Source organism: Fusarium phalaenopsidis, assembly GCF_050370095.1.
Source record: "Fusarium phalaenopsidis strain FUZ10S chromosome Unknown contig_32274, whole genome shotgun sequence".
In the NCBI taxonomy this organism is placed as follows: Eukaryota; Fungi; Ascomycota; class Sordariomycetes; order Hypocreales; family Nectriaceae; genus Fusarium; species Fusarium phalaenopsidis.
In genome coordinates, this window is record NW_028145419.1 from 79,521 (window position 1) to 105,417 (window position 25,897).

A 25,897-nucleotide genomic window follows, 5' to 3' on the forward strand; every position below is an offset into this window, starting at 1 on the left:
AAACTACCCGTGAGAATTGTATCACAATCGAAGGGCAGAGGCTTGCTTTTGACACGACAGTGGAATCAATATCAACCACACATAACAGGATAGTGGAGATAATAATGACAGCGAAAGACTGGAATTATCTTGCTTCGCGTCTACTTGAGCGGAGATGCCCAAAGTCCCAACCCGATAGCTCCCCATATAGCAGCACCAACTGTGAAAGTGATGGTCCTGGCCAAGTCAGGTTAACATAGATCTATTGTTCCTTTGGTGCACTTACTCAGCATATCGCTTTGCCTTCCAAACAAGGTAGATATCAGCCCCGCAGATGACCAGAGTGCTGAGAATCAACGCGCCCATCTCTTCATTCCTGCCCGCCCTGCCAAGCACGAACAATGCTGTAGCGATAGAAAAGTCCCGAGAACCCAGGATAAGTGCCATAGCCCGGTTGGTTTCCGTGCTGGTGTCTTTTTCTGTAGGTACGACGCCAAACAACTCGGCCGACCGAGCTGGCTGGAAGAAACCGACAAGGCCCAGCGTGGCCCATCCTGCTGCGACTCCAAGTCCAAGAGTGTTCCAGGTTGATGGAGAGAGGGAGGCCATATTGCGATCGGTTACTAGAAGTGGCTGGGGATATAATTGTAGCAGGGAAAGCAGACATCCTTCGGGTTGAGAGGGGAGATATTTAGCTTGGATATCGGAGCAAGGATGACCCGACTCTGGCTCAACCACAGCGCCTTTCAAGCCTGAATGTCCCGAGTCGTTCCGCAGTGTAATTATGAAAGCTAGTAGCGACATTTGGTGAACAACGTTTGTTTGAAAAGATTGCGAGGCTTAATTTAGTCTGGTCTACCTCTATTATAATAACCAATAACCCTATATACCGATGTACTCTTAATGAATGTCTTGGACAACCACCTCTGTCCCTCATATGTACCATGTTCTACTACCACTCTGACACCAAAAACACTTAGTTGGGAAGGTTGGCAGGAGCATAAGACTGGTCAGGCTTCACAACCTTGCCGCTAGCGAGCTGCTTATCGGTGTAGCCAGGCCAGATGATTTGCTTGTTGCTGCTGATAACCGACAAGACGGTGAATCCATTGCCAGGACCGAACTGACCGCTCCAGCCAGAAGTGATAGTGAAGGTGCCGCACTTGGCCGGGCCGCCGTTGGTCTGCGAAGCGGGATGTCCCTTGACAACGTACTTGCAAGTCGTCGGGGTTCCCTTGCCAGTGTTGATCTTGAAGTTCCAGGTGCAGGTCGTGTCGCCCTTGTCGCAGGTGCGCTGCATGTTTTGGATGGTCCACTGGGGAGTAGCGGCCATCATGGAGATGGCACCGGGGTCGGCGGAGGGAGCGGCGGCGACATTGGTGGCCGAGAGAAGGGTGGCGACGAAGGCGAGAGAGAACTTCATTTTGATAGTTGAATAGGTGTTTTGTGAAGTGCTGAAGAGATGCGAATGCAGGATTGGCTGAAAGAATGCAGCGTGTAAAGTTGTTGCGAGGATGAAGAGTGTTGGTTTGATGCTTGAGCTGTGAAGTGATGGTTGAACCTGTTGATGAGGAAATATCAGAACGTTGGACAACTGCCATTATATAGCTGTTTCTGGTATGAGATCTATGGAATGCGTCCCCAATATGATGCTATACGATCAACTTGATCTGCTAATCTTCAATTCTCGTCAACTCTTGGCTCACACCTGCCGACTTCCGCTCACCAGCTCGGATAGACCGAGTCTAGGCCTAGCGCTCACTCATCAGGGGAAAAACCGCCGAATCCAGGAATGACGTCCCTTGCTTGAGACGGTTAGGATGTGCTTAGCGAGCCAGTCGTATTGCTGGTTATTTTGGTTGACGGCTTGCGCTAGTAGAGCTTATTGGAGTTTTTCTCGCGGAGTTGGGTTTGTGCTTTTCGTATAGAGGGTGCGCCTCTTGGTCTGTGGAATGTGGGAGACTATTTTAATCGTCTTGAGCTAGGTTGTCAGACGGCGAATTCCAAAGTGATTTGTGGCTTTTTGTGGCAAGTCAGCGGCGTTCATATCCGGGGTTGACGGCGAGACTACAACAAAGAAGTTCAGCAGAAGCAACGTTGCTCCAAACGATACGCATTGAGTTGATTGTTGAGTGTGAGTGATTAGACTTCTGGCTGCCTGAATTGGAGGTGCGCGTTCTCCGAAATGAGTCCATCACTGAGCATCGCCGACCATTGCAAAGGAGGGAGGTAGGCAACACATAAGATCACACCACTTTTGATCAAAGATCTCCGGGGAAATGACGTTGAGCTTATTACGATGCCTCGCAGTACTGGGGTTCAATGCCGTCATGTATTGATAACTCTTCATTTTGCTATTGTGGCTGATGGCCTCTTGAGAGGCGTGATTGAGAACAACGACAACGATGATAACAACTTGTCTCTCAGGGTACATATCAATAGTAAACGGACTGAAGATTATAAATCACTCGAGAAAGGCCGTTCTTCAACTGACCGAACGAACATGAGTTGCAGTTGACAATTTGTAAGCAAGTGTTGATAATCTCGGCCTCAGTCCACTCCGACATAACGTTATGGCATATCATATAAATCGGCAGAAGGGAATAGCTCCAAATTTGTACACTAAACTACTATAGACACAGTTCTACAGAATCAAGTTGAAAAATCTCATCATGCCTCACCCGCCCAACAAGGTCATCTACCTGGACTCCCAGGGCAAACATACTATCCGCATCATCAAAGAACAATATGTGCCCACCGGAGCTCAGTCACTTGTGGAAGTGAAGTACTCGGCCATCAACCCCGCCGATACTCGTCACTACTACATGGGCATCTCAGAAGTCGTCTCAGGTTACGAGTTTGCAGGCACTGTTCGAGAAGCCGGCCCAGACTCACCCTTCAAGCCCGGCCAGGAAGTGTTTGGTTTTTCCATCCCTGGTGATCGTCGTCCTCTTCATCTGGGAGCTCATCAGGATTTTCTCTTGGCTGAGAATTTATTGACGTATGAGAGACCTGAGGACATGGATCCTACTTCGGCTGTCACCATGCTTGCTGGAGCCCTTACCGCCATCGACGCTTTGTTCAACACACTTGAGTATGGCTTCCCTGCTGCCGGTCTCGAGGGCGACGATCCGACCGGTGTGCCGATCTTGATCTGGGGCGGTTCTAGTGTTGTAGGCCAGGGTGCTATCAAGCTGGCCAAGGCCGCAGGTTTCAACCCCATTCTCACCACGGCTTCACCACACAATCACGACGCCTTGAAGAAGCTGGGCGCAACGCATTGTTTCGACTACCGGAGTCCTACGGTCGTGCAAGATGTTCAAACCACCATGAAGGGGTTGAACAAGAAGCTCAAAACTGTCTTTGATAGCGTCGCGACTGGCTTGGGCGTCTTTGAAGGCCTCACAAAGGAACAGGAGGAAGTAATCCAAGCGAAATACGACGATAGCTCTCCTGGAATCGCTCGTCGATGCTGTGACCCCGACATCCCGGAAGATGAGCTACGGTTGAGCGCATCGCTTGTCGTTGCCAAAGACCCAACCTGGAAGTTTACTCTCATGTTTCGAACTGTCGACACGATGGATCACGGTGTTGGTGACCAAGAGATGAGTTCTGATGAGAGGCAGGCTGAGGAGGCAAAGATTAGACAATGGGGAGCTCGCAATGATCATACAATTCGTTGGTTGATCAAGAATCATGCGAAATATTGGCAGGCTCCTCGGACGAGGGTTGTTGAGACGGCGGAGGAGGGTATTCAGGCTATCAAGGATGTGTTTAGTGGGAAGACGAGCAGGGAGAAGGTGGTTATTAAGCATCCTATGTGAAGCGTCACCGATGTATTGGATGGCTAGAAAAGGGTATGCTCCCCAGATATCTGAATCAGCTTCGTCTGTGTCAACTTCTCTCTCCGCAGACTGAGCCATATAATCAGTTGACACATGCTTGGTTTCCTTTGTTGAGCCACGTCTATGATGCCTTGACCTCCACTATCATCGTCATCCAAGCAGCATCAAACGGTTTTGCTCATGCCGATGCAATATTCATCTAACCAGTCACTCCAGAAGGATCAAATGTTTGAAGCATGAAATCGTCGAGAATGAATTGAAGCTGTACACTAAAATGCCGACCCAGTATCATTATGTAAAACATGTAAGATAAACCAACCCGTCCTTTTGCGCGGACATGAAGAAATAAAAACAAGAAAAAGTATTGAAAATAGGTCGTAATTTTCAAGACAAGAAATATCCCCCAGGTCATAAACGCATAAATCATGAATCTCTCTATGTGTACCATTTTCCCACATTTTTTCATCATCTTGTTTAGGAGCTCTTGTTGAACAGACTCATCCGGAGCATTCCTCTGCCTTTTGGTTTCTGGTGGAATGAGCTCTGCTCGCTCACTGGTCGCGGGCCGAAACTCTCGACGCTCTCCATGCGCGCCATGGGTCGGACTGGTGGGGGCGCTTGCTGTCTTACGAGCTCACCGCGGAGGGCCTTGCCGACGTCTAGGTGCTGTCGCTCGTACTCGTCGTGCTTGGCCTTGGCTTCCATGAAGCGGTCCTCAGCTTGGCGTCGTCGCTCTTGGAGAATTCGGAGTTCTTCATCGAGCTGGGCCATTTGCGATTGAGCCTCGTTCATCAGGTGATCATACTCCTGGATCTTTTGCTCTAGCGGTTGGAGAACAATCTTTTGGATGCTGGGGCTGTTGAGGCGATTAATGTCGCTGGGGACAGCTAGTCGCTCCGGTGATGGGCCGCGGCGCGACTGCTGGTGGTGCTCCGACGCCATCGCTTGGGAGCGGTTCTGCTGAGTGTTTGGAGCTTGTCCGGGTGGCGAGTCAGAAGGACCTGACCTTGACTGACCTCCGTCTGAAGGACGTCGTGATTGTCGCCTGTATCGACCTCCCTCTCTGGGACCTTGCTGCTCAGGACCATTCTCCATGCCGCCAGAGTAAGAAGGATGAGGACCACCACGTCCGGGGGGTCCGTTCATGTTGTTGGGACCCGGAGGTTGTCTGCGCTGCCCTCCACTACGGCCATTCTGACCAACCGGAACCACACGCTGCTGCAGGACACAAGGTTAGCCGCGGAACAAATGTTATTCCCCTCTAGTGAGGGGGGAGAGAGTTTTGGACCAACCTGCTGCTGCTGTGCCTGTGCGAGCATGGCATCCTGCAATGCCACGTCAGACGTAGGAGAGCGCATGTCGTCCTCTCCGGCAAAGCGGTAGTCGTCGACCTGCTCGGGAGACTGCGTGCGCCTGTAGCGAGGGCTTGAGCCATTTCTCGCGGCGCGGGCAGCTTCACGGGCCTCGCGGGCGTTGCGAGGGAATCCCGGATCCTCGAGGTCGTATCGGGGCTGATGAGGAGCTGCCATGGTGGCCATCTGGGAGATTCAACAGGGACAAAGGAGAGTATGAAGAAATGACATAAATTCTGGAAGAGCAAGAAAGAGAGACACGAATTGAACACCGACGGGTGGCTACTTTTGTTTGGGGAAATAAAAGATGAAAACTCGATGGCTGGAAAGGGGAGGTTGGTGTTGATCAGCCTTTTTGTGCGCTATCCCATGCCCGCCGTGGGATGGGACCACTAAAGGGGACACCCCCAACCGCCTGAATTGCACTGAGAGGGGTGCTAAAAATAGGACAGTGCGTGTTACACCGTGTCTTCCCATTTTGTGACTTTCCCGCCCTCTCTTTTACGAGTTTCGTCGCATGCATCAAGTCGTAACATTGACGCAAGCCAATATGCACCACCCAGCGTCTATTTACCCTGCCGAGGGCGGCTCCTTGAAAATGAAGCCTTCGCCTCCAGATAAAAAAGACCAGGTGCCCCGTCGTTAAGCGACCGTTGAGGATCGGCTATGCATGAAATGGCGGAGACTGACCATGTCTCTGTCGCGTCGAAACTTGGAGCACTGCGATTGATCGAGACCTGCTGAAACGGAAGCATGCATAGGCTTCCCCTGCAAGACCCATGCCAATCATTATCCAGTGGCTGGTTTCAGGTACCGCCGCAGAATTGGGGGAATTTGCCCGACGAGAGAAGTGTGTCTTGCTCGATATAGGCTTGGCTATTGCTTCGACCAGGGATATCATGACTAAACTTTGGATGCTATTGATGGTATTCGCTTTATATAGACAGTTTAGTCATTCAACATCAGTCAGCAACTGGCAACTTAACTCTCTCGTGTTTGCCAACCCCCTGCTCGTCCGTTTGTGTTACGCGTCACCGTGCCACAAACCGTGTCTGCTCCGGGATCGATGAACATGGCTCCAGCTCAATCGGACCAGTTCATGAGCAGCTCTTGGTTACTGGGGCCAGCTCCATTCAATTGCTCTAGTAGTTCTCTCTATCTAATACCAATTATCGGCATCTTGAACACAGCAAACAGAACCTCCCGGTCAAGTGAAGATGTGGCTGTGCACCCATCATGTCCGTGCACCGCCACACCAATCAGAGTTTTCCCTGTCCTCTCCCTCCTCACACCCTTGCCATCATCCGCTCCGTCGGGCCGCACCGTTCTCAAGAGAGACGTCTGTAGTGTCATTGGGCGAGCAGATGTAGTAGCGATTGGTGACTACAATTTTCGCAGTGTACAAACGTGAGTGCGGGATCTAACATGACCCATCACTGTGGCTAGAAGGTGCGTTTGGCCGTCCTGAGACAACCCAAGCTCATCGACTAAGGCGCTGGCATAGTCTACTAGAAGATGCCGGAGAAGGTCTCTGTTAGCGATCTGCTGACGGTCATAATAACCACCTCAGTTACGCCATCTGCCCCTTCAACCGAACTGCTCGAGGCTATCCTTGAGTCTTTCGACCGTCATTGCCCAACCCTGCTATCATGCAAGGTCATCGTGGTCTTTGATGGTTACGACAAGGTTGTCCCAACAGCTCGTCTCAAGAAGGGACAAGCTACTCCTCAACAAGCCGAAAACTTCACCAGCTACAAACAAAGTGTAAAGAACCTCATCCTTGGCAGATACCAACGGCATGGCGAGGGGTCCACCTTTACAAACAGCCATGCCAAGGCGGAATACGGCAGCACTCGCGGGGACAACGAAGTGAGCTACACAATATCACAAACATGTGATAAGTCGGTGACCTTCATAGAACCATCGAGACGTCTTGGCTTTGGTCTCGCTGTGAGATCTGCTTTGAGAGCCACCGAGACTCCTTACGTCTGGGTCCAGCAGCATGACTGGGCTCTGTTATCCGACCTACCAATCGAGCCCATGCTGCAAATCATGAAGGCTCACGAGTCTGAGCAAGAAGTACCTATCAAGTACATATGCCTCGCGGCAGTTCGAATGCTTTCATATGCAACGTCCATGGACGTCGCTCGCTTCCCGGCTCTCAGAAACTTGACGGCTTCTCTCACGGGGGACTTTTCCACCGCATCACATCCGGATATCAAGGTTCCTCTGACACCGATGTACTTTTGGCATGATAAGCCGCACGTTGCCTCGACCGCTCACTATTTGAATCGTGTCTTTCCTACACGACTGGCCATGTTTCGGGGAGATTTTATCGAGGATAAGATTGGTCAACGAGCTCGTGCCCAGATGAAGGAGGGCGATGTGAGTATTCACATATCCTGAAGACACTCCACCACGAGTTAACGGCCGAAATTTCCAGTGGAATAAATGGGCCACTTGGCTTTACTATCCTGAAGACGGGAAGCAGCTCTGTCTGAGGCATCTGCAAGGAAGAACACGGGAGAGTGTAGCAGGCCAAGCGGACAAGGCGGCCATGTGGAAGCAAAAGAATGAGTTGAGAGATGTGGAAAAGGAATCTTCTGTTGTAGAGGTGGACGTCATTCAAGATCTTCCCTTGTTTTTGGAAGAAGATGAGCTAAAGTTATAAGAGAAAAACATAACGATTGATGGCCCAATCTTAGACTCGTGCCCTACGACTCAGCCTGAACGCTGTTGTTGAAAACAGAGAGATCCCATCTCCAAAGCCAATTCAAACCGCTACCTTGTGTTTAGCCATGCTCCGAACACTCCCCTCCGCTTCCGAAGCAACATTAAGGCATCGGCCGAACCCCGCGTGCTCGCCAGTCCAGCTTTCATCCACGACTGCAGATCCAACGGGCATCGTTTCGCAAGCTGGACGGGTTGGTATTGGCGGAGCCCCAGTCCCACTCATCCTTGATGAGCTCGCCGTCATACAGCCACGCCGAGTCAGGGAGGAAGTACCAGTCCCAAGAACGGAACTCGTCATGGGTGTTGGCGCAAGTGTTGAGGGACGTCTTGCGTGTCTGGAAGGTTGCGTGGTAGAAGAATCCCTGATAGATCTTGGCATGGTTGCGATCCTGAGCACCTTGGTCCAGCAGGTCGCCGTCGCTGGTAAATGTCAGTATCTTACGTACAACGGCCATCGAAAGACCCAGAAATGGTATGGGGAGTTGACTTACTTGTTCACAGTGTTCTGAATATCCCCCCAGGCGAAATAATCCCAGCCCCCGTGAAACCCAAGCAAAGTTCCAGCCCGAATCCAACCACCGTTTCCATCACCATTCCAGATGACGATCGAGTTCTCCCAGTCATTCATATGCCCCGAATCCTTCTTGAAGTAGATGCTATAAGCGACTCGCCACTCGTTGTCACCGCACTTTCGAACCGTGTAGTAAACAGGGAACCCGTTTCCGGGCGAGTTGACGCCGTTCCACGGGCCTGGATCAGCGCATCCATCGTTCTGATTGCCGACGCACTCATCGGAATGGTGGCCCTGGACTTGTTCGCCGTCAATTTCAGCAGCTTCTGGGTAGCATGGTGCCCTGTCCCAGGAACGGCCGAAGTGGTACATGGGAGCAGCTGCAACAGCAGCCTCATGGCCTCCATCTGTTTCGGAGCTTGATTAGAATCACTGGTCATGAGAGGTTTTCGCACTTGCTTACTTTCGAAAGCACTCTCGGGGATGGGGTCGTTGGCAACGACTATAGTTGCAAGTAGAGCCAAAAGGCTCACAAGGGTTGCTCGAAGAGGTATCATAATATAGTTATATCCAATTTGAGGCAGATATAGTGAGTAGACACTCTGAACTTTCATGGGGACAACGCAGTCTTTTGTATTTGTCTGTGGTTGATGTGAGCTGAGACTGTGGCCTTGGAGCCACCCTCATCGTAACATTTGCCATCCTGTATTGCCTTGCTGACTTGGGTTGTATCAAAAAGTCCAAAGCGGTCAAGGTTGTGTAGCTGCACAGAGATGTACTGTATGAGGGCACCAGCCGCCGAAATATCTCAGTAGGGTCGCTTGAAAGGACCACGCCCTTTCTAAGCGAAGTCGCAACATAAGCAAGCTCAGAGCCCATTGATACTTAGAAACAGCAGATAGAGATGGCATACTAGGAGGTTGACCGCAATAGTAGACTTGAGTTTTTAGCAATGATCTTTTGAGCTCTTAAAGCTACAGTGTGCCCTTGCTCCATGTTATCTTGATATTTGCAATGCAATGGTGAGTGAGAACCTAGCCATGATAAGGCTTTAGCGGAAGGTATCAGGTGTTGTTGCATTCCGTTGAGGTCCATGGATTGATGGATCATCGTGTTGCATAAATACATACACAATGAGCTTTTGTGCTGTGAGGAGGCTGTGTGTGAGGAACTTTCTGCAAGCCACTAATATGATTGCTTCAGCATTGTTTTACAAGCCTCTTGTAGCTAAAACCTGGCTGATATAATCTCTTGCCATGTACACCGCTCTTTTTGCAATATCTCAGCTCGAATTGCAAGAACGACTGACCCCCAACGGCTTGTGCTAGTCCTCTGCTGACACTCAACTGAGGGAAGCTGAATGTCAGTCCCACCTCAGTAACCAGAACACCAGTCCGTAAATGCGATCCTTGAAGAGGTAATTCGCCGTCTATTGGCGGTGAGAAGATAGATAGCCTAGGCGGCAGATCCCACGATGGGCTGCGGTCTCACTGGCACAGGAGAGCTCGGTCAGATTCCAGTGAGATGCCTGTTCGACTATTGCCGTTTGGTCTCAGTAAGCCGGTATCACTTTCCTGTGCCTCATTACGCGAAGCATTCCTCCCTTTCTTCACCGGCATTACAAACCGTTGCCGTCGACAACTGCCGTTTACGTGCGGGGGCTGCCTCAACCCCTCACAACACTAACAACCGCGGTCATTGACAGCCGTGAGTATCATCGAGACCAGATTAAAGAAGTCATTGACGGTTGAGCCAACGAGAAAATAATACTGGATATTTTATTAAAATATTTCTTAAGATGAGAATCACTTCTTTTATGTCCTTCGCCCTTCTGGCCATTGAGCCATGTTTTACTGCGGCCCAGCGTCTCGGTACGCCTTCCTACGAATTTTTATATACAGTCAACGCAACATTGGGTGAGCGTTGGCCAGTTGGAGACTACGGCCAGGGGAGTCGAGTTGTTATCCCCATCACCGGGGGTACCTTCAATGGTCCTCGTCTGTCCGGGACTATCAACAACCTCGGTGCCGACTGGGGCCTCACGGATAGCAAGGGTGTCTTTTTCCCTGATACGAGATACAATCTGCGAACGCACGATGGTGCCGATATTTTTATCCAAACGGCTGGCCCGACACAGCCAGATGGTCGCACTCTGCTGAGGGGAATATTTCAGACAGGGCACCCCGACTATGAGTGGTTAAACTATATCGTGGCCATCGGGGTGTTGCAACGTCCTACAGGCGACCATAAGGGCAAATATGTATTGATCGATATGTGGCAGGTAAGCTTACTTTGCGTGCAACCCTATTGGTAGGACTGGCTGACAGTATACAGGTTGTTCTACCCTGTCAGGGTTCTGATTGCCAGGATCAGCCTCAGAGCGGCACAGTTGAGCAACCAATGGAACCTTGGACAATGCAAGGAGTTTAAGGGCGCATCTACGCGATCTTGCTGGGACACTTGACTTGAGCGAGGGAGTGATACGTCAGAGGCGGTTTAACCTTCAACCTTACATGGAGATGGATGTCGCGGCAGTAGAAGCACGAGGGATTGCGAGGCCCGCGTTTAGGCTCATACTGCCGATCACTTCATAGAGTTTTGACACCGGAATAAAACTCCTAGAAATAATCGTCGTTTATTCCTAATACTTGGCGAATAGTCAAGAGTGGGTGAAATACGAGGAGGTTATTCCTGTTGTGCACCCGTCAGACTAGGATTCGCATCCAACTGCCGACTGTACATGCCGCACGGGATTCAACATGTAATTCCGGCGTGCAACTCCGGTTTCTGCCCATTTGCGGGTGGGGATCTTCTCCTCTATGGAGACGTCGGATAATATCCACAATTCCGCCATCGAAGCTCGGGGCATTTTACACCGTATGTCTGGTGTAGTGGCGTGAGGGGCTAACCTCCTCTTCTCACCATTATTTTCCTTGATGGTAGGCTTACTCTTCTTTCTGGGTGAAGGGTTACTTTCGTGACCTTTGGTGTAATCTACACAATCATGGTGTCTCAAGTCGTCATGAATCTCTCCTCTCTTCTTTTCCCCTCTTTGTTGCAGGGATCTCATGTGTTCTCTGAAACTGGTGTCGACTTTGCTACCCGGTGCGCCGATTTCGCGACGTCACTCCAACTGCCAGACACCAAGGTGTGGTTCACCGAACATGTATCGCCTGGCACCAAAATCAGCTTTCCGGATAACCATGAAACCTGTCGGCGACCCGAGCAGGTTGTCGACGTTGAGTTATGCCGTGTCGTCATGTCGGTCGCCACATCTCCCATCTCGAATATCAGCCTTGAGGCTTGGCTTCCTTCCAACTGGACGGGTCGGTTCTTGAGCACCGGCAATGGGGGTATGTCTGGATGTATCCAATATGAGGACATAGCCTACGGAGTAGGACTCGGTTTCGCAACTGTCGGTGCGAACAACGGTCTCAATGGTACATCGGCCCTACCCATGTTTCACCACCCAGAAGTGGTAGAGGACTATGCCTATCGCTCCGTCCACACCGGCGTTGTTGTTGGAAAGCAAGTCACCAAGCAGTTTTACGGCCAAGACCACACCAAGTCTTACTATCTGGGATGTTCTACTGGTGGTCGTCAGGGATTCAAAGAAGCCCAAGACTTTCCGGAGGATTTCGATGGTATCGTTGCTGGAGCTCCAGCATTTGCTTTTGGAGGTCTTATGTCCCGTTCTGCGAGCTTTTGGGCTATTGACGGCCCTCCTGGTTCCCCCTCATATCTCAGCCTTGATGACTGGGACATGGTCCACAAGGATGTGCTTACACAGTGCGATCGTTTGGATGGAGTTGAAGACGGCGTCATTGAGGATCCCAACCTCTGCCAATATCGTGCGGAATCTCTCATTTGCACGGCAGAACAAACTGAAAAGTGCTTGACATCACATCAGGCTGAGGCTGTTCAACGCATCTTCTCTCCCCTGTTCGGATCTGACGGAAACTTCATCTACCCCAGACTTCAGCCTGGAGGCACGCATGGTTTTCATTATGTTGTTAACGACAATCCTTTCCCCTACTCTACGGAATGGCTCAGATTCGTCATCTACGAGAATGCGGATTGGGATCCCAGTACGACCAACATAAAAGACTACGAGGCCATGATCGAGAAGAACCCATATAATGTCCAGACGTGGAAGGGAGATCTCTCGGGAATTAGAGATCGTGGGGCTAAGATCCTTCACTATCATGGTCTTCAAGACGGCATGATCAGCAGTGAAATCTCTCAGATCTACTACGACTACGTCTCGCGGACAATGGGCCTGAGCAGCACAGAGCTAGACAAGTTCTACAGGCTCTTCCGCATTAGCGGCTGTGGACACTGCGCTTGGGGCGATGGAGCCTCGCATATTGGATCGAAGCTGATCAATATCGGTGGGTTGGACCCTGAGAGCAACCTGCTTCTCGCCATCGTGAGATGGGTCGAAGAGGGTATTCCGCCTGAGACCATCATGGGATATCGATACGTGGATGGAGAGCGAGAGAAGGGAGTTGATTACAAGAGGAGACACTGCCGTTACCCATACAGGAACGTCTGGGATCGTGTTGGTGATGCGAAGGATCCAGACAGTTGGAGCTGTCAGCTGTAATGGATGAGGAGTTTATCCATTCTTAGCAGTCTCCTCCCGTCAGTGGAGAGATCAGGTGCATATTTAGTGATGAACAACCCCCAGTGCATCTGGAGGATAGCCGCCCCTTGTCTGAAGAGAAGGCTATCTAGAGGAAACCTAGCGTAAACAAGATAATCAAGAACAATTCGAAAGTTTATAAACAGGCATATCCTTCTATATCAACAACAGAACGGTAACATGTACACAATTACTCCGAAGGCACCGACCATCCATTAGACTCATTATACTCATCAGGCGTCGTAGTCCCCTCAAGGACCTCGTATCTCCTCATCTGGAGGGCTGCCTCAGTGCCCTTGCCTCCAATGATCCTGGCGATCCGGTCGCCAATCTCTTGGCCCTCAAAATAGGCGCCCTGGAGGTAACCGAAAAACTGAGCAGAGTTGGCTTCGCCGGCAAACCAGAGACGATCGACGTTGGCTCGCATGTTCTGGTGCTTCTCCAGGGTCATGCCTGGGGGCCAGTTGCTGAAGGATCCAAATGCCCACCTATATCTGATTAGTTACTGAGACACACTCAATGAGAGGATAACTCACTCTTCCTGACTCCATCTGGGGTACATGAAGGCTGTAGGCTCAGGGATCTCCGTATCAGGGAAGATGGTGCGAAGAACCTCCATGATCTCTTCCAACGTCTCCTCATCAGACTGTTGTTCAGCATGGTACGACTGCTGTCCCGTCACAGTTCCAAAGAGCACATTGGAACCTTCAAAAAAGCCAGGGGCGTCCAGCGCTTGGAACAAAGGATAGTAGCCACGCTCCTTGGGATCGGCGTAGAGGAAGAACTCGGTGTCCTTAGGCCAGAAAGACTCGTTGAACTGCATAAAGATCTTGGTATAGGTACCCATTTGGAACTGCTGAATGGGCTCTTGCTTCCATCGAGGTAGCTCAGGCTCAAATGTGATGACATCGTTCTGGAGAACTCCGACAGAGAAGGTGCAGATGGCGTAGTCGGCTTCGATGCAGTCACCGTCTTTGGTGATGATCTTGACCCCATTGGTATCGTACGCAATCTTGTCGACGGTGGTGTTGAGCAGGAGTCTAGGGTCGTTCTCTTTCAAGAACTCGTCCGCCTCTCCAAGAAGCCAAGCACTGAAGCCACGCTGATCAATGACAAGATTCGTCTCGTCGCTGAAATGGTCAAACGTAGCGTTCTGGACTGCAATGGTGTACAAAAAGCCACACTGCTCAGGAGGATACACCATCTCAAAGTCCCACCCCCACCACTCAGCAGCCTGCTTCTTCATGTCCCAGCCAGGTCTCCAGCCAGCAAGGCCAAGGCCTGCACGTGTCGACGTATCTTGGAGGTTGTTCTTCAGAAGGAGACCAGCATCCGCCATGGCAATCTCGAGCTTCCCATCAAACTCGTCGATTTCTTCTGAGAAGTCGGCAGGGCCATTCTCATCATAGGTAAGGAGCTTGGTGTAGTTTGACTGAGTGTTCTTGATACCGTGCTTCTGAGCGAGACGCCAGATGGGGTTCTGGTTTCCCTTCTCAGACTCGAGACCTTCAACCCAGTTGGCACCGAGCTCAACGGTCAAAGGCTTGCCGTCAGGACCCTCGCCGAAAGAGGTCTTCCTCAAGCGTCCACCGACATAGTCGTTGTGCTCGACAATCAGGAAGTCATGGATGGAGGCGTTGGACAGGGTTTGGGCAGCTGTGATTCCAGCTACACCGGCACCAAGGATAGCGATCTTGGTTTTCTTGCACGTGCCTCCCCGGGGGACGGCAATGGCTTGGCTTGTGCCTAGAAGGACTCCGCAGAAGACTGCGAGGAGTTGCGAGTAAGAGTGACGCATATTGAACGAGGACCAAAGATGTGGAGTCTCAAAGAGAGTTGGTGCTAGGCATGAGGAGGAAAGTCATAGTTGGTGTTTGTCAGCTGTTTAAATATCCCATCTCTTCCATACTTTACAGCTGCCAGCCGACGAAGATGAATTCCTGCTTGTCTTACAATGCCGCGGTCTTGCAGCTCATGCCGCAGCGGGTCTCAGTTGAGCATCACTGGGCGCATCTCTGTACGACGCCCAATAGGGCATTTTGCCAAGATGTCTCACAAGCATGCATGATGGCCTGATCTCGGATCCTCTTTGGGAATCCGATTGGCATTGAAGTAGGGGTATCCAGGTACGAATATCTCAGCTGAGCAAAAGATCCGGTCGCTAAGCCGAGGGAATATATTGCTATGGATCACAACATCTCCGAGTCAAACGTGGCTGGCTGAGAGCCAAACCGCGCAAAGAACTGCTCCTTGCTCCGTCTCTCCGCATTTGAGATAATAGACTGTAGGATCAAAAAGTCGGTCAAGGGTTTCCTGTAGTTATTTGGTCAGGAGTCAATTCCCAGATGACATTAGATATTTTACACGAGGCACCAGCGGTTGAATCCTTATCGAAGGAACAAACAGTCGGGGTATTTTCAGGAGAAAGTTGAGATTAGAAACCCCCTCCACCCTTGCTAGCTTCCTTGACTAGCCTGTTGACGGGGTAGTTGCCGGAATTTTGCAGATGTATTTATCAACGAGGATTTATTGCTGCCGATGTGAGTACATCACTCCAGGCTACATGTCCCTCTAACCCCTGTTTCTCACTATTGTCAACGCCAAGAACGCCATCACCATATATTGCCGAAACCCGGCCATCACACAGTGTCACTCGCAGTTGGAGTCCTATTCCCCGTCCCGGCATCATTGCCTAGTGTGCAGGCAAGACCGTCATTGCAGGTCTCCTTCAATAGTCTTTCAAACCTGGTCTATACCTCTTTAGAGAAGTTTTGACTAAAACAGGCATCAGATTAATCTCGGACTTGTCTGGGAAATGTGGCGGAGACAGCACGCTAAAGCTGCCCTACCTTGCCAAGCAGACAGGTTGTCTTGTCCTTATTTCTCGTGGAATGTAACTGTAGGCAGTTGGCACTAGCGATACATTCTTCAAAGTTCTGGATAGCCGCAGAACCAAGCGTTCAATCACTGTGTCCGGTACAGGATTCTCCCCATGTCCCAGAGCACTTGCTCGCGGAAATAGACGGCATGGAAATAGACATCGATGAATGCCATTAGTGTCTATTCAATTTATACTAATGAGTTGGTTATTTCTTACCAATTCATACATCATCAGAAGTATTTCTGATTTGGTTCTCGTCTTCAAGGTGTTCAAATGCCGTTGCATACTACTAACAACCACATATAACCTGCAGTCCAACCATTTAACCATTGTTGGGACGTGTTGAGAAATACGCATAGGAAAGGCGTTCAAAGCTCCAACAGAATGATACCATGCACTTGGTAGTGGACATAAGCATAAGTGGCACGGGCCGATGGGTGCACTCTTGTGGAGGTGTGGAGGTGGCTGAGCTTACAGTAGCCCCTTTATATGAAGACACGTATTGCGCTCTAAACTTGCTGATTATCAATAATAAGGTAATCTGCTAGTTCATCTAGTAGTAGTAGCGTCCTACGAGTGTCCAAGGTGTATTTGATCTTCCACCTAGCCTCCTTGGCCTGGCTCACCCATTCACCTATTGCCAGACTAACACTATTCAGAGGTTGAAAAAACGAGGCAGTGCAGCAAGTAATGTCAATTGCAAACTTTCATTCATTAACTTTCATTTCGCTTCTATATCATGAGAGAGTCTACTATATACGTGTACAAGGTTCGCCTTTTTATACAACAGAGTTGTCACCGCAAGAAAAGGCGCCCCTGACCGAGCTCTTGTCGTCCGCGAAAATGGCAATCAACTCGGAGATTGAAGACCACAAACCGCCAGCATTCATGAAAACGGATTGGACGATGAGAAGGCCATTGATAATGCTCAGAGTGATCTTCTTCCAGTCCTTGGTGAGGTTACCCCAGTTGAGGTGGAACCAGAAGATGGCACTCAGACCGAAAGTGAACCAAGCGATCGTTGTCGCCGAGGAGATAGAGAGAATAGAATCAAAGATGGGGATAGCGTTGGAAATCACCCACACGATGATCCAGTAAAGGGTCACGCAAGCTACCCAAATGCCCCAGGACTTGAAGCTCTTGTCGGTGACCTGGTCTGTGGCCTTGATGGCTCGCATAACCACAACGTACATGTACTTGATGCCGGTGTGTCCGAAGGCCATGGCCGTGGCAAAGACAGCAGGCAAGACAACACCGTAAGCAGCCATAGCAGGGATCTTAGGCGCAGAACCGAGGGCCGGGGAGGTGGTATATTCTCCAGCAAGACAGTAGATGGCGATAGCGACGATAGTATAAAGAGTGATAGAGAAGACCTCGAGGCAAGCCAGGGCCATAGGGAAGTCCTTGCTTGGGTTCTTCATCTCAGCCATGTACGAGACGAAGCTGATATTGCCGGCATAGGCGTAGCAGATCTTGAGACAGGCGTTAAGACCTTGACGGAAGGTAGGGTGGCCGATGATTTCGATTTCCTTTTCCCAGCCAGGAGGGGCCTGGGAAGGCTGGGCAACACCGAGGCCAATCATGACAATAAGAGCAGCAGCCATGATACTAATGGTAGAGGGAATACCGGACTGTGACACAAACTGGACTGTCCGGGGAAGGCAGAGAACCCAGCAAGCGACAACGGCAATGCTGACGAAGCCGACTGTGCAGATAGCATGGTTGCTAAGTGTATTAAACGAGACGGACAGGGTAACACTGGCAGAGGCGCAAGTCATCATGACCTTGATCATTAATCCAATACCCGCAATGATTTCAAGTGGCCTACCAGCAACGATACCACACATGTCGACGACGTTGACGACATGGGGATAGCGCCGGTAGAACTGTAGCAACTCGAAAGCAGTGTAGGCAGAGAGAGAACCAAGACCGATGATGGCGATGATACCGGGGACGACACCGAGAACCTTGAGACAGCCTGGGAGAGATAGAACGCCGAGGCCGACCTGGTTCGTGACCAGGACGAAGACGGTGTCCCATCGACCGAGTGTTCGGTAGTTCTTGCCGCCTTGGTTGAAGATGTTTTGTACGGGCTCGTCCGATTGTTCCTTGGTCTCCATGATGTCGCCGCCTTCGTTGACAGTGTTGATGTCATCGGCGCCTTGGAGGGAGTATTGGCGCTGTCTCTCGGGAGCGGCCATCTCGCCTTGAGACTTGTCTTGCTTGTTGTCCATGGACATTGTGTGTGGGTGTGGGTGTGTGGCAGGTAGATGGAGGATGCTGTGAGGCTCGATCGAGGGGAGGAGTGTGATTCGCCTGAATGTACAAGGCGTCAGGGAACCAGCCTCCCAACAAATGTATTTAAAGACAAAGAGGGGAAGGACTCGAGGTAGAAGTAGGTCAATCACGTTGAGGGGGATGTGACTTAGAGTTGGGAGGACCGCAGGAACCTTAAGCAGAGGAGGCGTCATCCAATATATACATGTGCCAAGATGTTCTGGATTTTGTTGAGAAGGTGACTAGACTCCGGATGAGACAATTAAAAAACTCCAGAAAAAAAACCCTTGACGCCGTCACCTGCTTAGAACAAGGACAAGACGATTCTCCATCGTGGAGCCCCATGGGACACCGTCGCTTGGCACGGAGTCACCTTGGGGAATGGAGACATCAACAGCTTCTCTCACGTAAAAGTTAGCAAATATACAAAAACCATCAGGTCATGGAAAACGCTGACGGTAACGTTGACCCTCCGTATCCTTGCGAGGAAGGCGAGTGTTCTGTTCCGTTAGCGGCGCTGTGATGGACGCTGGGTCGTCTGAGATGCATCCTTTTTACGTCACCCCTCAGCGATCTTTCCCCGAAAATCTCCTCTGTGAGATGAGGAGATTAATGGGGCTGCGGGTCAAAAGGGCTCTCAATCTCGACCCCAGAGTCGCTGGGACAAGGAGTTGGGGAAGGATGGCATGGACGGGGTTGTTTGCTCTGAATGGAGTTGATCGTCGAGTTTGCTCTTCTACATGAGACGTAGAAAGTTGTAGTCATAGTCACTGCGATATCGCAAGTCGTTGAAATCTCGGAGTTTGATCTTGATGCATCTGCGGGAAAGGCGTCCAGGACAAGGCCATGCCAGGTCCAAGCTTATCCAAAGCCGCTCAAACTCTAGAGGCGAAAAGCAAGAGGTCGGAGACGGTAGATATTTCGATTACGAAAAAATAGGTTGTTTTGACACATTTAAACAGAGTCCATGTGGATCCCGGGAATAGGTGTTGGCTCCATCGCTTGTTGGTGAAGGGCGTGCCGTAGCACCTGGGTAACGACCAACCAGGGCATGTATTTTCTCAGGGGGAATACTCAAGCTTTCATTGGAGGACGGAGAGGACGGTTGACGGGATGGGAGAGCGGAGTGTACCGTTGCGGACATGGTCAAGGCGGTGAAAGGCGGTCTTTGTCCAGCTTATGTCTAACAAGTGGTTCTTGATAAGGTGCTGTATGATCAGAGTTACTGTATATATCCAGAAACCACGTGCTTCTGCAGGCCCTGTCTGCATCTCGCCATTTCGGCGGTTAGCAACCTCACCCACATGAAACGCCCCCCTCGAACCATGTGCAGCGTGTCATGCGTCCCAGCGGAAGCCCAAGAACGAGGTTCGACGTCTAGAAAACGAGGCTGCCGGCCGTTCATGTCCGTCCAGCTTGGCCAGGCCATCCCAGTCCCGTCTGTTGGAGAATGGGGGGGATGATCTTGTGGGGGTAAAGAGTTGGGGAAACGAGGGGGAATGTAATTCACTCCCCCGCCGGGAGAGACGGAGTGAACAACTTCCGATATTTTCCCTTGGCATGAGTCGCGAAAGGTAAAATCGTCTTGGCAGGGCAAGCATCTCCGTGCAGAGTTGAGGGGCAATATCTCCGAGGATACCGAAGAGCGAGGGTAAGGTGAGATAGGTGGAGATTCAAATAAACAGGACTCAATCAAAAGCATATGCTATCAAAAATGGGTTCCGCATTCCCAATCGGCTTCTTACTCGGAACAAATAAAGCGATACGAGTTCCCATAATTCAATTCCAACTTGGCGACTCCAATTCTTCTCCATCCACTCATTTTCGCCAATTCTCTCGGCCAGCTCTCGGGTAAACAAAATTCCATCTCGGAGTATTTCACACCGACTCATAAAAGGTCCGAATCCACCTCATTTGTGGCAGCATGTAGGGTAGTTGAACGGATCTCGACAATCTAATTACTCAATCAATCAACCAATCCGCAATGTTATCTCTCAACGGCCCTTTTCTCACGTCCCTTGTCGTGAGATCCAACGAGGTCCGGTGTAGGTACTGAGGCCGGCAAAACATTGTCGGCATCATCGGCATCTTGCATATGCAGGTCCTCCGTCGAGCTTCGAAGCGAGAAACATCCCATCTTTTGTGACTCTTTGCGATATGTCTCCAGCATTGTGTGAGCGATTGGGTCGCTTACTAGACTACCTAGTTTGTTGAAAGTGACGGGCTTCAGTGTGGATCTGTCGTGATCTTCGGGAGTTCAACTCCGACCCGTTGACATGGGCAAAGAAAAGAGTCATACATCGCACCATGAATCCTTTGATACATCATCGCCACTGTATCACGTGCATTGCGTCAAAATCTAGGAACCACGTACGATTGAATCGGAAGACTACCTGCTGGTATCTAAGATTGTCTGGCACTACCAACCCCGCCTCATGCGAACCGCATCGTTAGAATATCACCAGAGTCACTGACAAGGCCAACCATTGGTCCTCTCACCACCGATCTGCTTGGTAAGTCCGAGCAGTACTTCGAAGGTATCAAGAGTACACGCTTCCCATCTTTCAAAATCCAACAATTGTCAGCACTGAGGCTGTAGCCTGGAAAGCTGGCCTCCCCTGAGGGAGATATCTCGAGACGACCTATGTCCGTAGAGAGACAGTGCCTGGCCTTCGGGTCAAACGAAAGGAGACACATTGCCCTTCCGACTTCAACCACTTGGAGTTGAGAACCCGTGGCAGTGGCCCATACCCTAAGCGTCCCGTTGATGAAACTTGATGCGAGTTGCTGGCCATCTCCTGAGAAGGACATCGAGACCGCCGAGTGGCCATGAGCTTCGAGGTCCTGCATGATCTGGCTCGTAGCCACGTCCCAGAGGAGAATACGTCCCTCAATCGAGCCTGATGCGAGTATCTGGCCATCAGTCGAGAACGCAACTGATTCTGTTGACCCGCAATGCCCGTCGAGGACCTGCACGTTAGTGCCGCTGCCGCGCCAGATCTTAACCAGTCCAGTTGAGAAGGCTGCGGCGATAAGTGTCCCATCGGCCGAAAACACAACCTGGTTTGCTGGGCCGGCATTTCCAAAGAGCCCCATTCGGCACTCACAGGTGTCGGTGTCCCAAATCTTGATCAGGCCATCCGAGGAGGCCGATGCGAAACGTTGGCCACCTGTAGAGAAAGCAACCAAGTTCACCCTGGTGCCATGGTTCCTGATATTTCCCACGCAAACATCTGCGTCGGTATCCCACATGGTGATTGTACCATCGCGTGAGCCGGAGGCAACTCGCTGGGTGTGTAATTGAGAGCAGCCGGCTATCGTGAACCTCGACTGATTGGGGATTCCAGTTTCCTCTAATTCTCGGCAAGGATGCGATCCAAGTGGAGGTTTGGTGATCGAAGAGTTGCTTGACCATGATCTGATCAGGACTGAACACGAGCACCGAAGCATAGACCTGTAATGGGAAATGGGTTATCGTCTCCTTGTGGTGAAGAAGAAATCTGTATGCATCATCAATCAGAGGCAACACTGCTGACTTCAAGATTGACTGTTTCTAAGTTAGAGGGTTTCTTCTCGAATAAAAACGGCGACAACAACTTACACTAGACTCTAGCAGATTTTACAAGGCTGCGAGGGATTCTAAAATGGCATACAACAGGCTCAAAGCCTCAAACCAATGCAAGAGGTGTGCCTTGAGAAAGCTATATAAGGCACCACGACTATGCCAAGGATCTTGATGCAAAGGCGACTCTACGCCGACACACTCTAGATGGCCAGCCCAGTTGATGCAAGAATATCGAACTGCAAGCAAGGGGTCGGGATCAAGACGTGGGACCTCATCAATACGTACTCCCGGGTTCCGGAGGCTGTAGATATCCTCGCGGAGCATGTTGTCGAGGCATTTTATTGACGCAAAGAAGACACGGGAATGTTGATCGGCAAGCCCTAAAGGCATGATGAGACGAGACGCATCTGACAGCAAGAACTCCTTGGCTGAAAGGTGTACAAAGCATATTGTCCTTTCCTGGAGAGTCAAAAAGGAGCCGCAGGTCGAGATGAGTTCTTCCAAAAGCCCCTCATTGACGTCTTGCAGTTCAAAGTCGAGGTTCCTTAATTCCTTCAAGGTGACTGGATGAAAAACAACTGCGGCGATTGCCAGGATCCTCTTGCAAAGGGATGAGTCGGGCGAATTCAGGATACTCTTGAGGAGTTCCATGTACAAAGGGCCAAGTGACGATAGGAATAAGAGGTTCCGCAGTAACCTCATCAAGACCCTCACGGAAGGTCAAGGAGTTGGGACGCGACGAAGACGCCAGAGGCCAGTGGAGGGTCGTGAAACGCGTGAGCAGCCTATAGCTGTACAGCAGGACAATTTAGGAGGACAAGACGGGTCCGAGCAAAGACCCAACGGGTCGGTAGCCACAGACATGGCTTATGCAGTTGAAGGAGGAACGGCAGTTGGGTCTGGCCATTGGCAGCCAAGGCCATGGTTTGCATTTCTAGGATCCCGCGGGAGGAACAGTGCAGCTTGAGGTGATCAGATATTCTGTAACAAGGTTATCTGAATTCTGGTTCGTTATCTTAAGCTTGTTGATCCTTAGTGTATGGTGTTCAACAACTGACCTCTTCCGACACTCGACGGCCTTCGGACAACAGCAGTGGCACACTTATGATCCACCAGAACTTCCACCGCCGGAGTGTGTCGACTCGTCAAGTGATAGTTCTTTGATGACACTCTTCTCCGGGTTGACTGAGTCCATTGCCCTAACTTAGAATAGCCATTCTGCCCTAACCGTAATATGTTCAGCTTCATGGCACGTGAATTCTGTCCAAGAGCGGCCACCCCAGGGATTCGCATATCAAAGAGTCACGAAGTTCTAGATTGTTTCAGACCTTTCTTGCTGTTTAAATACTTGTAAAGTTTCAATGTACTACCGGTAGTACACCGCGTGATCGCACCATGACCGATGACACAGTAAGCCCAGTGTGAGAATCAAGTATGTGCCGAGGAAGAGTCGGACAGTCCAGATAGACAAGCAGATCCATGCGACAACGCAACAAACAATCGGTGCAATGAGATCGTAGATATAAGGGGAATCGAGCGAAATATAGAGGAGATAGCATGCACCGCAAATCTTAGACGTGAAAAGAGTTCCGATGACATCTAACAACCTCGGCTCAAGCTGCAAATCCTGTCCGGACATTATGACGAGAGTTAGGGCGAGTTTCAGAGCTGGTTTGAACCCGACGGGGCCCTGGATCAATTGGGGTGATAAAATGATGAACCAGGACCCTCGAACACCAAGGACGCCGAAGAGACATCTGTCCAGAACCCTTCCGAGGCACATTCGGGCCCATTGCAACTGGTTAAGCATTTTATTCTCACTCTCCCATGAGAATACTTCAATGACAATAACCCGCTGGCCAAACACAACTTGTTTCTCGACTTTCGCGAAAAATGGCCCAACAGATTGACTGCGCATTCGGAGCTGTTCTTTGTGACTGGAGTACTTCACATCGTAAGTTACCCACTCGCATTCTTTGAAGTACTTGGATGGCCAACAGATCCAAATGGAGACAGTTAATGATTCTGAGCATGAAAGACCCCTGTTGATTATTGGCTTTAAGACCAGACGCAGCTTGGTTTCTCTCCCAAACCGAGGTTCGAGCTCGTTCATGGTGATCAGGCCTGTCACTGGAGACCAGGTGTATCCTTCAGAGACTCTGTGCACTGCGATCTTGCCGCGGGGGAGCTCGACAAGAAAGGAGCCAGGCGGGATCCGATGTTTTTCAGGGGGAGGGACTGTCATCAGATAAACGGGAATCTTGGGTGTCCGCTTCCATGCCAGACAGTTCCTCCACGTGACTGGCGCGTCGGAGACTCTGAAGAACCGATTGCCCTGCAGTTCCTGAAGCTGGATCATCAGAAGATCCGTTGCTTTGTTTCGTCGACAGGGGATTATGCCGTACCGACGGCCACGAATCCACCCTACGCGGAGGTCAATTCGAATTCCACGGTTGGTCAATGAGAAGGGTGTAGACACCTCCCCGGTGTCGACTTGAACGATGTCTCCTGATGCAACAAAAGCTGCCGGTGAAGGAGCGAGGACACTGGTGCTCGTGTCGGGTCCGGACAAGGTTTTAATGTCGTTGTGAAGACCCCATGCGAATATTGACTGATCATCTGTGTGCTGGATGATCTGTTCTTGGAGCCGGGTAAAAGCCTTGGTACCTTCCCCGTAGAGGAGAGGCATATTGATGTCAAATATTCCCAACAGACAGTAGGCGAGGTCTTCTGTACGAGTTGTTTGCCGTCTGGACGCCCAACTCATTCGCTGGGCTATGCTTGAGCTTCTTAGTATCGAACCAGCCTTGGCGCGATTATCCTGGAGAAGCCTCTCATCAATCCTAGTGGCACTTGAGATGGCCTTGCTGAGTTTGCTTCGAGAATTGATGTATTTCCAGTTGGTCGCATAAAAGACGAGGTGTCGAGTCGCGATGAGCTCCTGTAGCGTCCAGCCCCTAGTAAACCAGCGGCTTTGAACGACAGCAACCTCTGCATAAGGTGGATCATAAATATCAGATAGATAAGCGTAGCATATCTCGGCATCCTCATACCACCTGAACATGGAGTTGATGGCCTCGGACAGTTCGGCGCTGCTTGTCTTGTCTATGCAGCAGGTGTCGACCCAGGCGTACTCTATGCCGAAATCCAAGGCCACTTCGCATGTTCCGACAATTTTACGGTAACCGGCTTTCCAATAATGTCGTCCTGTATCGCCTTGCATGTCCTGGAATGTGAGCTCTTCGTCTCCCCAAGAATGAGAGAGAATCGCGTAGGGCGGCCGGTTGGTTTCATTGAACTCTTCGAGCTCGAGGGTGCTTGCGTTGATGAGACGCATGTTTGTGAAGAGGTATGAGGGTGTGCTTGTGTAATTAAAGGGGGTGGCTGTGATGCAGCGAAAGATAGGTCGATAGTTTTCAGCTTAACGAAATCCGGTTGTGGGAAGAGAAAATTAGCAAGGGGCAAGAAATAAACTGATTTTTTCTTTGGAGTAGAGCTAGTTTAATGGAGGGAATATTACTGTAAGAGTTAACATGTCTAGAGTTCTTTTAATTTAATATCACTCCTCTCACGGCGCTTTAAATGCAGTGAAGGGCTCCATCAACGGGTACGTAACCACACGACAGCAAGTAGAGAAACCGTTTTTCGTTTGTCAGTTTATTATTGCAAAGAAAATGGGACATTGCCATAAGTCCCCTCTCACTCCTTTCTGGCAAATTCTCGATCCTGGACCCTCGATCTTGGAGAAATCCTCTTGCGCGCTGTTAAGTAATTTCGATAAACAAGGGCCAACATGAACCCTTTTCTTAAAGGCACAAGGAAATACTATATGATCGACCAATGAGTGTTTGTATTAGGTACATTGTATGTAAAGTTTGCCCGTGTGGCGATGTCTTTGAGGCTTCAAGCTAGCTATGGCCTCGTCCAATAACACCCTGCCCCTCGATTCTTTCTCTCAATTTCCAACGTAGTCAAAGGCCATTCTATCTGGTATCCCAACACATAGTACAGGGAGTGGGGTGAACAAAGAGGAGTTATCGGATATTCTCTTGCAGAGCGTTGGCTCAAGCCTGCTGCGACTCTTGCCGACCCTTCCACCACCGCCAAAT

The 25,897-nt window shown here is 50.4% G+C and overlaps 9 protein-coding genes across 9 annotated transcripts; 3 read left to right on the forward strand and 6 right to left on the reverse strand.

Annotated features, from left to right (window-relative positions):
• Positions 1-955: 955 nt before the first annotated feature.
• LRP88_00136 (uncharacterized protein) lies at positions 956-1,402 on the reverse strand (the record flags this gene model as incomplete). Its single annotated transcript, XM_083236854.1, has 1 exon — positions 956-1,402. The coding sequence occupies one exon, from the start codon at positions 1,400-1,402 to the stop codon at positions 956-958; it is 447 nt and encodes a 148-aa protein (XP_083107223.1).
• A 1,249-nt stretch (positions 1,403-2,651) lies between these two features.
• LRP88_00137 (uncharacterized protein) lies at positions 2,652-3,803 on the forward strand (the record flags this gene model as incomplete). Its single annotated transcript, XM_083236855.1, has 2 exons — positions 2,652-3,573; positions 3,637-3,803. 2 exons carry the CDS (start codon positions 2,652-2,654, stop codon positions 3,801-3,803), a joined length of 1,089 nt encoding a protein of 362 aa, XP_083107224.1.
• A 495-nt stretch (positions 3,804-4,298) lies between these two features.
• On the reverse strand, positions 4,299-5,362 carry LRP88_00138 (uncharacterized protein; the record flags this gene model as incomplete). The annotated part of the gene is made up of 2 exons (XM_083236856.1): positions 4,299-5,042; positions 5,117-5,362. 2 exons carry the CDS (start codon positions 5,360-5,362, stop codon positions 4,299-4,301), a joined length of 990 nt encoding a protein of 329 aa, XP_083107225.1.
• A 1,329-nt stretch (positions 5,363-6,691) lies between these two features.
• Positions 6,692-7,582, forward strand: LRP88_00139 (uncharacterized protein; the record flags this gene model as incomplete). The annotated part of the gene is made up of 1 exon (XM_083236857.1): positions 6,692-7,582. One exon carries the CDS (start codon positions 6,692-6,694, stop codon positions 7,580-7,582), a length of 891 nt encoding a protein of 296 aa, XP_083107226.1.
• Positions 7,583-8,052: 470 nt separating this feature from the next.
• Positions 8,053-9,034, reverse strand: LRP88_00140 (uncharacterized protein; the record flags this gene model as incomplete). Its single annotated transcript, XM_083236858.1, has 3 exons — positions 8,053-8,329; positions 8,401-8,827; positions 8,884-9,034. The coding sequence occupies 3 exons, from the start codon at positions 9,032-9,034 to the stop codon at positions 8,053-8,055; spliced, it is 855 nt and encodes a 284-aa protein (XP_083107227.1).
• A 2,408-nt stretch (positions 9,035-11,442) lies between these two features.
• On the forward strand, positions 11,443-13,026 carry LRP88_00141 (uncharacterized protein; the record flags this gene model as incomplete). The annotated part of the gene is made up of 1 exon (XM_083236859.1): positions 11,443-13,026. The coding sequence occupies one exon, from the start codon at positions 11,443-11,445 to the stop codon at positions 13,024-13,026; it is 1,584 nt and encodes a 527-aa protein (XP_083107228.1).
• A 229-nt stretch (positions 13,027-13,255) lies between these two features.
• On the reverse strand, positions 13,256-14,863 carry LRP88_00142 (uncharacterized protein; the record flags this gene model as incomplete). The annotated part of the gene is made up of 2 exons (XM_083236860.1): positions 13,256-13,553; positions 13,602-14,863. The coding sequence occupies 2 exons, from the start codon at positions 14,861-14,863 to the stop codon at positions 13,256-13,258; spliced, it is 1,560 nt and encodes a 519-aa protein (XP_083107229.1).
• Positions 14,864-16,725: 1,862 nt separating this feature from the next.
• Positions 16,726-18,186, reverse strand: LRP88_00143 (transmembrane amino acid transporter protein-domain-containing protein; the record flags this gene model as incomplete). Its single annotated transcript, XM_083236861.1, has 1 exon — positions 16,726-18,186. The coding sequence occupies one exon, from the start codon at positions 18,184-18,186 to the stop codon at positions 16,726-16,728; it is 1,461 nt and encodes a 486-aa protein (XP_083107230.1).
• Positions 18,187-24,182: 5,996 nt separating this feature from the next.
• LRP88_00144 (uncharacterized protein) lies at positions 24,183-25,125 on the reverse strand (the record flags this gene model as incomplete). The annotated part of the gene is made up of 2 exons (XM_083236862.1): positions 24,183-24,212; positions 24,283-25,125. 2 exons carry the CDS (start codon positions 25,123-25,125, stop codon positions 24,183-24,185), a joined length of 873 nt encoding a protein of 290 aa, XP_083107231.1.
• Positions 25,126-25,897: the final 772 nt, after the last annotated feature.